The sequence below is a fragment of the Macrobrachium nipponense genome, chromosome 41, assembly GCF_015104395.2.
Source record: "Macrobrachium nipponense isolate FS-2020 chromosome 41, ASM1510439v2, whole genome shotgun sequence".
Classification (NCBI taxonomy): domain Eukaryota; kingdom Metazoa; phylum Arthropoda; class Malacostraca; order Decapoda; family Palaemonidae; genus Macrobrachium; species Macrobrachium nipponense.
Window position 1 is genome coordinate 37,879,565 of NC_061102.1, and position 12,557 is coordinate 37,892,121.

The following is a 12,557-nucleotide window of genomic DNA, read 5'->3' on the forward strand; positions in this document are numbered from 1 at the left end:
TCAACCTTCGGTCAACTTTGACTCTACCGAAATGGTCGAAAAACGCAATTGTAAGCTAAAACGCTTATATTCTAGTAATATTCAAGCATTTACCTTCATTTTGCAACAAATTGGAAGTCTTTAGCACAATATTTCGATTTATGGTGAATTTATGAAAAAAATAACATTTTCTTTATGTTCGCGCGGTAACTCTTCCGAAAAAATCATACGTGCGATTGTGGTAATGTTTGCACCATTTTAAATTAGCCGTTACATAAAGTTTTATATATGAAAATGTGCGCAATTTCATGTATAATACAACAAAAAATAGTTGAAGGTTGTAGCTTTTCTCATTTTTGAAATATTTGCATATAAATCAAGATAAATAGAAGAAAAACCACGTTTCGTCAAATTTGACTCTACCGAAATGGTCGAAAAACGCAATTGTAAGATAATACTCTTACAGTCTAGTAATATTCAGTCATTTATCTTCATCGTGAAACAAATTTGAAGTCTCTAGCACAATATTTAAATTTATGGTAAATTTAAAAAAAAAACTTTCCTTCCCTCCGCCCGCGGATTCTCCGCCACAAATCTCTGAAATGTGTAAGTCCCATTCTCGGAATATTTGCTCCGTTTCATATTAGGCATTTCATAGAGTTTTATATATGAAAATGTGCGCATTTTCATGTAGAATAAAACGTAAAATATTTTAAAGTTGTAGCTTTTCTTATTTCCGAAATAATTGCATATAAAAAAATATATATAATAAAAATTCTACATTCGGTCAACTTTAACTCGTCAGATATGGTCGAAAACTGCATTTGTAAGCTAATATTCTTACAGTATAGTAATATTCAATCATTTGTCTTCATTTTGAAAGAAATTGGAAGTCTCTAGGACAATATTTAGATTTATGGTGAATTTTTGAAAAAAATATTTGTTTACGTCCACGCGTTACGAATTCATGCATTATTTTGTGATAATATTTTCTCTGTGTTGCTTTTATCGTTTTACAATGTGTTATATACCAAAATGATTGCAATTTAGTGTACATTACAACGAAAAAAAAGTAACTTGTTACCCTCAACCGTTTTGCGCACAGCGCGATTTGAATACAATTATATATGAAATTTCGTTTTTGCGCTATCATATATCGCATTATTTATATATGATAATGATAATATTTTTCATTTTTGATGGTTGCATATTAAACTTCAGGCAATGACAAAAAAAGGAGCCAAAATGAACTCTTAATCTTGAAAGCTAAGCGCGCTGTGATTTTTTGAAAAAAAATATTTTTTTCCGCTTCCGCGCTCACTCTGAAACGTCTCCGGCACACGGGAGACATTTTTTTTTTTACCGCTTCGGCGTTTAAGGGTTAAGTAATAGACTATTGAGGAGCTATAACAAGAACAACTTGAAAGTTTATAAAACTTTTATGTAAAAGACAAAGTACTCAGTAAAGGTGCTAACATTTTTCAACAAAGAATGAATTGGTGAAAGGAACTAATGAGTGAAGGGAGGGATGTTCTGGTGAACCTCTCTCATGTTAGTAACAATTACAAATGAGTCTACCCTATTTGAAATTCAGAATGTGGTCAGGCTTCCCTAGGCTAGCAGAAATGAAACAAGGCAAAGATTTGTACTCCTGTAAGCATTGATTGTCATATTTATTGGTTTGTGCATTGAATTTTTTTTTGTATGTTTTCAGCATAATATTCATTTTTCAATGGTAAGTCTTGTAATATGATATAAACTGTATATTTATATGAAGGTGGTGTAGTTATTATAATCCTTTAACAAATAATTGCCAATTTTAAACACTTCTCTATGACTTTCTGTAGTGAGATCTTGTTTATCCACAGATTGCAGTTTGTAATTTAGCAGCTCATCCAAATCAGCAACATATAGTTGCTTCTGGAGGAGAGGATGGTGCTCTGACATTGTGGGATATGCGAAATATCAACCAGCCTATAACTGTGATTGCAGCCCACTGTGGCTCAAGTAAGGAGCTAGTATATTATCTTACAACATAATATTATTTTAAAACTGATTACTGTAATATAAAAGCTATTTAATGGTAAAAAGTGAAGCATCCACTTGTGCTAGAATAATAATTTTTTAAATAAACTTAAAATGGGTTTCTGTGAACAGTATATCTAGGCCCTGTAGGGGTAGTGCTATCAGTGCACTGTAAGCATTACTTAGGTTCTTTGCATCCCCTTTCATTCCTTTTACTCTACCTCCATTCATATTTTCTTTCTTCCATCTTGCTATCCACCCTCTCCTAACAATTGTTTCATAGTACATATAAAAGTTATTGTAAATAAAAAAATATAATGGTAATAAGCACTTGAAAGCAATCCTGAAAAGAACACATGGAGAATGATCACAAACCTTTTGACACCATTCTAGGGCTGTTCCATTGTTCTATAAACTATTTCCTTAGATGCTTGGTGCAGATAAGTGAGATATTATTTTTGTACCTTTCATTGACAGGTAGTGCGCACAACTCTTGAACTTCTACAAGAATTCCAAAAGTTATTTTTAGGAGGCATGTAAAAGCTATCAAGGATACATAGATTACAATCTGTGTATGCTCAATAGCTTTACACAACCAACATTCTAGATATTTAATTGTGTTCTAAAATAAAAATATAAGATACCCTTTGTTATAATAATTGTATGCATTATAAGTAAGAGAAAAATAGAATGGATGACCCTTTGTGCTTAATTGATTGTGATGTTTCTTCCGTCTATCTACACTCATTTTTCTATTGTGTTATGGTAATTTATGAATTGTCATTGAGTAAATAATGAAAAATTTCAGCAAAGATAATTGAGCCAACTAGCTTGTATGGATTATGCATTATAAGTAAGAGAAAAATAGAAGAAATGTATAACTCTGTGCTTAATTGATTGCAGTGTATCTTCTGTCTACATTCACTTTTTTATTGTTATTATGGTAATTTATGAATTATCATCGAGTAAATAATGAACAATCTTGGGAAAGATAATTGAGCCAACTATCTTGGAAGAAAATGCTGTTTTATACAATAGTACCATATCTGCAGTTGGTGGAATATGAAACAAAAGGGTTTGCTGTTTCCTTACAAAATTTTAGTTAACATGATGGAGGCCAGAACAGCTGCGTGAAACCGTTGTTTGTTTTCTTGTGCATTAGTCACTGTGTAAGTTTTGTTTTCTTTCATGTACCTCTAATTGCACTGAGCTTGACTGTCATATATCTTCCCATGAGTTGCTCTATTCATTAAATACTCTTTTTAAAAGACAACTTTTTGCTAATATGTATCTAGTGCTTATAAGGGCTTAGTTCCCAGCAAAAGTGCTTTCCCTACACCCTGCCAGTTTAGACTCCCCACAAGTTATGAGTCATTTTTATTGCTGTTCTATCCTTGAAAAAGGGATTTTTAACTAAATTAGGAACATTGATTATGAAAAATGAAGGATTCACATCATGCTGCAGGTCTGTTGTCATTTGCCATAGAATTAGTACTTTAGGATTCTGATCTCAGGATAAATTCTTGGTTGAAAACAGTCAATTCATTCTGATACTCCTTTATATTTTTATTTACAGTTACTTCAGTCAAATTTCATCCAGCATCTCCTGAGCATTTATTTACTTGTGGGACAGATGGTCAGATTCTTCACTGGGATGCTTCTGCCAATGCTAGACCTTCCAGCATGCCTTTCAAAAATAACAGGGAGCCATCAGGTTTGTTGATTTATAAAATTGTTGAGTTATGATTAGGGTCAATGTAGTATGATGATTTTTGTCTCCCAAATAGGGTTGTGAAAATTTTTTTTGTCATTTCATGTTTTTCCAAGAATTTTTTATTTTTATTTTTTCCAGTCTTTTCCTTGCACCAAATTTCTTCATTTTTGAAGACCTTACTTATAGTTACTATAGACTTATGATGGCATTTAAGACTCATACCTTCAAGGTTAGCAGAATTAGGCCTCATGTAGTAGTAAGTAGTGAGTTTTATAAGTTTTACTGCTCAAGGAGTTCATACAAACTGATGCGTTGAAAGTAAGAATGAGGTAGTAACCAACAGTAACCAGCATGGAATGAAGTGCTGTAAACAACTATTCTCATCCATTTTAAGTGGTATTTTGAGTGGACTAAGAATCAAAATTTGTAAAATTACAATCAATAAATCACTGGTTTCAGTTGTGATGTCAGTAAGGATAAAACTACGAATTACAAGTAAGAATGCATTTCAGTTTCTACCACATGACCCACAGGAATTCCATGTCTCAAACTTTCGCTAATATAGGCAATAAAATATATTATGCTGATTACAACTAAAATTACCTATATGCAGTTAGTGTTCAGTACACCGTTAATTGAGCTCTGGGAGGGAAGTGTGCAAGCACAGTTCAGGGTGCCCCATCATTTGGTGGGATGCCATATTGGATTTAAAATTGCCTTGAACACTCATTGTATGAAGACTTCACATGCTTATTTTAGTCCGTATGGCAGTTTGCTATAATTTATTTTGTTAATGAAGCTTCAGTCTTTTGAAAGGTTTGCTAAAAGGCTTAATTTTTGTTTTTTTGGGGGGTTTCACCAATTAAATATAGATTGAAAAAGTGGAGATGTAGAGGCAAAATTTCAGAACTAAGCAGCAACATGGAAGTACTAGTCAGTGGCAGAAATAAAGCTGTTCATTTCAGCCATCCCTTTGCTGACACTTACACAAAGGAATGGTTGGATTACCTCCACACAGAAAACGTGGTCAAATATGTGATTGAAACTTAAATTTTTCAATCTACCTATTTGAGAACATACACCTTGCCACCACCTCAGATAAGATGTATGAGGCTGTGCTGTCTGACCCCTTGCTTTGTGGGTTTAGCGCCACCCTCCGGTCATTTACAAAGTAAAGATTCTGCAATGGCTCCTATTTCTTTGTCTTGGATGAAGGTTTTTCAACTCCTGTCACCTCAGTTCAGTGGTCCCCGTATGACCACAACCCATATGCTCCAGAAGGTGGTTTTCGATACTGCCTTGGTGTCACAAGCTTGGGTAAGTGAACTAGGTTTTCTTAGATGTGGATAGTGTCTCATCACACACATGACTTGCTATCATTTGCTCTGTCCCTTGGCCTCTTAATCCTATTCAAGGATGAGGACCCATTAAAGAGGGGATCCTCTTTTTACCCAATTGGTCTTCTCTTACACCCTACAACTATCAAGTTGCTCTCACTGCAAGGGTTGAGAATAACGTTAGTGCCTCTAATTACAAAGGCAGACTCCACTCCCCAAGTCCCGTAACCCATAGCATCCAGAAACTAGGTACCTTGTTGGCTTTCTTTGGAAATTTTCCTTTTGAAGTTGTTAGTGTATGAAGAGGTCATCAGAGACAGTGTTCTTCAAAATTTTACTGCCTGTTTGTGAGTATGTGGTGGGGTAAGTCTTGGCCTTATTATAATATAGAGCAAGAGTTCCCCTAGATGCTATGCTACTTCAGAGATATTGCCAAGACACAGCATTTATCCCGCATTCCATCCTATCATGGTTTGTTTAAAAACTCTGAAAACGGCCTACTTTGGTAGGTAAAACTCAAGAAAAATGCACTGGTCACTATTTGATAAATTTTCTGTATGTGGACGTGTATACTGTTAGGCAATACATCATACAATTTTCCAAGTTGATGTTTGTCATGCGGCTATGATAGTAATATTTAATGAACACCATTCGTGAGAATGCATTGAATTTAACATGATACCTCATACCCCCTACTTGGATATTTTGTACACCCATTCCCTGGGGGTACCTCAGTGACCCCATGACCTATTTATGACCCCACATAATGAGCATTCCGACCCCACTTGGGGTCTCTACCCCTGATTTAGGAACCCCTGGTCTAGAGTTGCATTCTTGGTCTACAGCTTTTATCACTTGCACCATTTAGTTCTAAGCCTTTCAGCATCTGGGGATTTGGTAAGTCAAATTCTCATCACCTAAATTGGGATTTGGCATGTATGATTTATAGGTTTTTTCCAAATTATGTATAATTTATTCAAAAACACATTGGTAAATTAACTTATGAAACTGATGAATTGTACATAATGGCCCCTTCCTTTTCCCACTGCCCTGTGGTCAAATAGGTGAAGACAAAGAATGAGCAGGGTTTTGTTACAAATGAAATGGCATGCATATTTTATCAGTTTGCAGTATAAAATATATTTTATCTTTATTAGATGTTTTACTTTTTTTCCAGGATCTAGCATAAGTGTCTGGCTAACTAGTGACGTTGCTCAAGGGATAATTGACACAACAAGTATTATCCCTCCATCGCCACTACCCATCAACTCTGTAGACATTGAAGGCTCTGTACTCATTGCAGGTTCAGATAACGAAGCAGTTTTTACCATCAGGAATGTGTTTTTGTGAGATACAGTCAAGTTAGAATTTTTCTAAACTAGTGGTTACCTATAATATTATGTTATAATTACAAATTGTTTTACATTTTTGTGAAATTCAATTCAAATATTTTTTAAAATGTGCTTACAATGTCATCTGTAAGTATTAGATTGTACTGTAGAAAATAACTTTGTTTCAGTTCAGCAATGAGTTCATCATTTCATTCATTTGAGTGAATAATTCATTGTTAAATTAAAGTGTTATACTTGCCTTATTAGTCTATCATTCATCACCATTATTAATGGTATATCAGATTTCTCCTTATTCAGGTTTAGGTTGTGAAATGAGCTGTGCTGCTATCCCTGTATGGAATAATACTTTAGGTATTTGGTGTTCTTCCTTCAGCATGCTTAAATTAGTAAGGGGAGGTGTTGAAAGGAGGGTTCTTTCATGAGAGAGGTTTGTGTACATGAACCATAAAAGTTATTTATTATTTTACATTCCCACAACAAAGAAATTTTATATATTAATCTGCTGAATTGCCATTTAAGCAGGACACTATCATAGCAACGCTTTTTTGATAGCGTAGTACCTACTACTGTTTGCCCTCAAAGAGGTAACTCTTTCATGGTCTCCCGAGGGCTCCATAAGACAAACCAACCAATTACAAAGATTTCTCTTATTTGGTCGGCCAGAATAGTGCTTGTTGGCACAGTGATAGAATATAAAGGACTCGGGACAGGAGTGCTCTATCTCCTGTCCTACAACTATTACGTAGGCTCTATGTCATACTTCCACACATATGATGACAACATAATAAGTCTGTGCCATCTTAATGAAATGCCAGGTCAATGTTCACCCTAGTCCCATGCCCTTTCTTCAGGGAAAGTGGGCGAGTTTGAGGATTCACAGCAGCTGCCAAAAATAGGTTTTTCTTAGATCAAAAATTTAATTTTCATACAATCAACTTACCTGTCAGATATATACATAGCTAAGACTCCGTCGTCCCCGACAGAAATTCAAATTTCGCGCCACTCGCTACAGGTAGGTCAGGTGATCTACCGGCCTGCCCTGGGCGGCAGGACTAGGAACCATCCCCGTTTTCTATCATATTTTCTCTGTCGCCGGTGGTATCAACATTGTTGTTATTACCTCCTGACTTAGATTCATTTTTCAACCTTTGATCAACGTTTTTCGGCTTTTTGGTGACGTATTTGGATCGTGTTTTGGCATTCGCTACTGTGGACTGTTTTTGGAATAACTCTTTTGGATTTTTCTCAGTATGTCTGATTCTAATGTGAGTGTGAGAATGTGTGTGAATGTAGGCTGCAGGGTGAGGATACCGAAAGCTTCGGTTGATCCTCACACTGTATGCCGTAAATGTAGGGGGGTTCAGTGTTCTGCTATTAACACTTGTAAGGAATGCGAGGGTTTGAATGCAGAAGAGTGGAAGACTTTGACTTCTTATTTGAAGAAGTTAGAGAGGGATAGAGTTAGACGACTGAAAGGTGTGAGTTCAAGGCCTATTGAGCCTTTTACGGATAATTCTAACCCTACTGATGTAGATTCTCCCTATAGATCTCATTCTCAGAGTGTTTTTTCGGATTCGGCATCGGAAATCGCCAATCTGAAAGCGACTATTAGAGACATGAAGTCCAAGATGGCTGACTCGAAAGGTAAGGCTAGTGATAGTGAACATTTTAGTGAAGTGAGTTCTATCAGTGTTGTGGAGGGGGCGTTTGATCGTCCCTGCGGCGCTCCCAGGCCTAGACCTCTTCCAAGCTCCCATGCCCAGAGGAGAAGGAAAGTCGAAAGCCTTAAGGAGGTCGTGGGGAATCCCCAACGGTCAGACGTCCCTTCAGCAGAGCTCTGCTTCATGGCAGCCAGCTCAAGGGCGCTATAGGAAAAGCGTCCTTCGCGAGTGTTTCTCGTCCTCTCCCTCTCCCTCACCTAAACGAGGGTGGAAGGAGTCGAACTTATCGAGACCGCTGAAGCGTCATATGAAGCAAGACATTGATTCGAGCCCAGAGCGCTTCTCGGATGACGCCCCGTCTGCTATTAAGAAGGCGAAGGTGGCGTCAGCGTCACCTGACGCTTATGAGGAAGTACCCCATCATGCTTCTTCCCCGAGTGATGACGAGAGGCGTCATGCACTAGACGTGGGAGAAGCGTCAAGAAAGATAATTATGGCGGTTCAGGAACAACTGTCATCTCTTGTGGGAGTTTTAGCGCCCCGTCGGAAGGACGTGACGCTTCCAATTAAGAAGTCTCGTCCTCTCTCACCTGCTCGAAGAGAAGCGTCAGACAGATGTGAAACTGCTAAACGTCTGGCAGGAGCTTCGAGTTCGAGAACTAGAACGGGGGCGGACGAGAGTGTTGTAAGACAAGAAAAACGAAAGACGTCTTTTAGAAGTGAAGCGTCATTTCAAGCGACGCCCTTAGAGAGCGGAGCGTCTTCCAGACGCGAAGCGTCATCAAGACGTCAACAAGAGACGTCATACATGACGCTCGGAGAGGGGGAAGCGTCATACAAGGCGTCTTCTACAGTTCATGAGAAGACGCAGGTTGTGACGCCTGCCAAGTCTATCAAAACGGGAAAAAGGAAAGAGTTTCATTCCCTTGGCCCCTCTCCTATCAGGAGTTTGTCTCCTCCAGAAGAGGAAAGTTCAGAAAGGAGAACGGAAACTCAGATATATCCCGAGTTGGAGGAAAAATCGGATGATGACGATCTTGGAAGAGAGGGCTTGTCCAACTATAAGGTGTTGACTACCCTGCTTCTTGAGGAATACGGAGACGAGTTGACTCCGGCTGCTCCTCCTTCTCCACGCTCGCTCTTTTCTAGTGCGAAGGCGAAGAAGCCCTCGTCTTTTCTGAAGATGAAGCCCACCATCTCGATGAAGCGGGCTTTACACGCCTTAGACTCCTGGATGAAGTCGAAGAAAGACTTAGTCAGGACAGTATTTTGCATGCCTCCAGCAAGGTTAGCTGGGAAAAGAGGCATATGGTACAAGACGGGGGAGAATATGGGTATCGCTCTCCCTTCTACAACAGAGGCAGATTTTTCGACGTTAGTTGACGCTTCAAGGCGTCCAAGTCTCAATTCTGCTCGAATTACATGGAGTATTTCAGAACTGGATCATCTCCTCAAGGGACTCTTCCATGTATTGGAAGTCTTCAACTTCTTGGATTGGTCCCTTGGGGTGATGTCCAAGAAAGCTCATGATTCAGAGGGAATCGAACCTGAAGCCCTGTTATGCATTTTGTCTTGCATCGACAAAGCGGTACAGGATGGATCTTTTGAAGTCTCTTCATTATTTGGAGCAGGTCTTTTAAAGAAAAGGACGGTGTATGGCGCCTTCTTAACAAAGGCAGTCTCGCATGCTCAGAGGGCAGCTCTACTGTATGCACCTCTGTCTGACTATTTGTTCCCTTCTCAGTTAGTGAAGGACGTGGCTCACTCTTTAACTGAGAAGGCGACGCAGGATCTTCTGACGCAGTCGGCTAGGAAGAAGAAACCTGCTTTAGTATCTGACAAGAAAGGACCTAGCACTTCTATGCAGCCCTTTCGAGGTGGTCCGATCTCCAGACCTCCCGCAAGAAGGAAGGCTCCAGAGAAGAGAGGTAGGTCCGCCTTTCGTCCCTTTAAAAAGGGAAAATGAAACATTTCTCCTCCAAGCACCAGTAGGTGCCAGGCTCCTGGGATTCGTGGAGGCCTGGACACTGATAGACGCAGACGCGTCTTCATTGAATATCATAAGGAAGGGATATCGTATCCCTTTCCTGAATACTCCGCCCCTAACGTCAATACCAAGGGAACTATCAGCCAAGTACAAGGACCCTGTGCTGAGGGTATCTCTTCGATCGATGGTGGAACAAATGTGGGACAAGAGGGCAATAGAACTAGTACTGGATCAAAACTCCCCGGGGTTTTACAATCGCCTTTTTCTAGTGGCGAAAGCCTCGGGAGGATGGAGACCAGTACTAGACGTCAGCTCTCTGAACAAATTTGTTCAGAAGGAGAAGTTCTCCATGGAGACTTCTGCTTCAGTCCTAGCGTCATTACGACAAGGAGATTGGATGGTGTCTCTAGATCTCCAGGACGCCTACTTTCACGTCCCGATCCACCCTTCGTCGAAGAAGTACCTCCGTTTCATGACGGGGGGAAGGATCTTTCAGTTCAGAGCCTTGTGTTTCGGCCTGTCCACAGCTCCTCAGGTCTTCACAAGCCTGATGAGGAATGTGGCGAGATTTCTTCATCTCAAAGGAGTGAATGTCTCTATGTATCTAGACGACTGGCTCATCAGGGCCAGATCGGAGAGACAGTGCTTGGAGGACCTAAAGTTAACTCTGGATTTGACCAAGGCGTTGGGATTGCTTGTGAACCTCGAGAAGTCTCAGCTGACCCCCAGACAAGACCTAGTCTATCTGGGGATTCGGATGGATTCTCGGGGTTTTCGAGTTTTTCCTTCGCAAGAGAGAACCGCAAAAGGTTGGAGGATAATCTCTCTCTTCTTAGAGAAGCAACAAACGTCAGCGAGGGAATGGTTGAGCCTTCTGGGGACGCTTTCCTCGCTGGAACAATTCTTCCCTCTAGGAAGACTTCATATCCGTCCACTTCAATTCTTCCTCAAGAAGTCTTGGAGCTGGAAAACCGGACAACTGTCGGACGTTTTTCCCATTCCAGTGGAGATAAAGGCACACCTACAGTGGTGGTTGCTACCTCTGGAAGAGAACAAAGGGATCTCTCTAAGAACACAGAACCCAGACCTAGTGTTGTTCTCCGACGCGTCGGAGACGGGTTGGGGAGCGACATTAGGCTCAGAGGAAGTGTCAGGCACCTGGGAACCAGCACAGGTGTCCTGGCACATAAACTGCAAAGAGCTCTTCGCCGTACACCTGGCCTTGAAGAGCCTAGAACCTCTGGTGAGAGACAAGGTAGTGCAAGTAAACGTGGACAACACCACCGCACTTGCCTACATTCGGAAACAGGGAGGGACACACTCCTCGTTCCTTTACGAACTCACGAGAGACCTATTACTTTGGACGTCTCACAGGAACATCTCCCTGCTGACAAGGTTCGTACAGGGAGTAAGGAATGTGAGGGCGGACAGGCTCAGCAGGAGGAACCAGGTCCTTCATACAGAATGGACTCTGCACGAGGAAGTGTGTCTCGATCTCTGGTCTCTGTGGGGAACTCCTCATGTGGATCTCTTCGCAACATACATTTCAAAAAGGCTCCCAGTGTTTTGCTCGGTCGTGGAAGACCCAAGAGCGATTATGGTAGACGCCTTCCTGCTAAACTGGTCTCGAGTGGACGTTTACGCTTTTCCCCCATTCAAAATCCTGGGGTTAGTAATGAAAAAGTTTGTGGCGTCAAAAGAGACGAGGATGACATTAATAGCCCCCTTTTGGCCGGCCTAGGAATGGTTCACGGAGGTGGTAGAGTGGATCGTAGACTTTCCAAGATCCCTACCAGGAAGGACGGATCTTCTCAAACAACCACACTTCAGGAGGTACCATCAAAACCTCCCCGCTCTCGCTCTGACTGCCTTTCGACTATCGAAAGACTTGTCAGAGCGAGAGGCTTTTCTCGCGAAGTGGCAAGCGCGATCGCGAGAGCTCGCAGAACCTCCACTACGAAAGTATACCAGTCAAAGTGGGAGGTCTTTAGAAGGTGGTGTAGAGCCAAGAAGTTGTCCTCCTCCTCTACCTCTATAGCGGAAATTGCTGATTTCTTGCTATTCCTGAGAGTAAAATCTCATCTAGCCGTATCCACAATAAAGGGATACAGAAGTATGCTCTCGGCTGTATTCAGGAACAGAGGATTAGATCTGGCAAATAACAAAGATCTCCACGATCTCATAAGATCTTTTGAGACTTCAAAGTCTAAGGAACCAGTACCTCCGAACTGGAACTTGGACGTAGTCCTCAAATATCTGTCTTCGGATAGATTCGAGCCTCCGCATCTGGCATCATTTAGAGACATAACTAGAAAATGCCTATTCCTTTTATCTTTAGCGACGGCAAAAAGAATTAGTGAGTTACAAGCTCTGCAGGATAAAGTAGGATTCAAGGGAGACTCGGCTATTTGCTCGTTTAAGACCCTGTTTTTAGCGAAAAACGAGAATCCCACGAATCCTTGGCCTAGGTCATTCGAAGTCAAAGGAATGTCGAGTCTCGTA

General features: G+C 40.5%; 1 protein-coding gene across 1 annotated transcript in view; it reads left to right on the forward strand.

Moving 5' to 3' along the window:
- Positions 1-6,649, forward strand: part of LOC135212696 (nucleoporin Nup43-like) — a 145,775-nt gene extending 139,126 nt beyond the window's left edge. Inside the window, exons 5-7 of the mRNA XM_064246379.1 lie at positions 1,848-1,986; positions 3,581-3,718; positions 6,233-6,649. Coding sequence (XP_064102449.1) covers positions 1,848-1,986; positions 3,581-3,718; positions 6,233-6,405 — 450 coding nt within the window. The 3' untranslated portion in view covers positions 6,406-6,649. The remainder of the gene's footprint in view (positions 1-1,847; positions 1,987-3,580; positions 3,719-6,232) is intronic.
- The last annotated feature ends 5,908 nt before the right edge of the window (positions 6,650-12,557 follow it).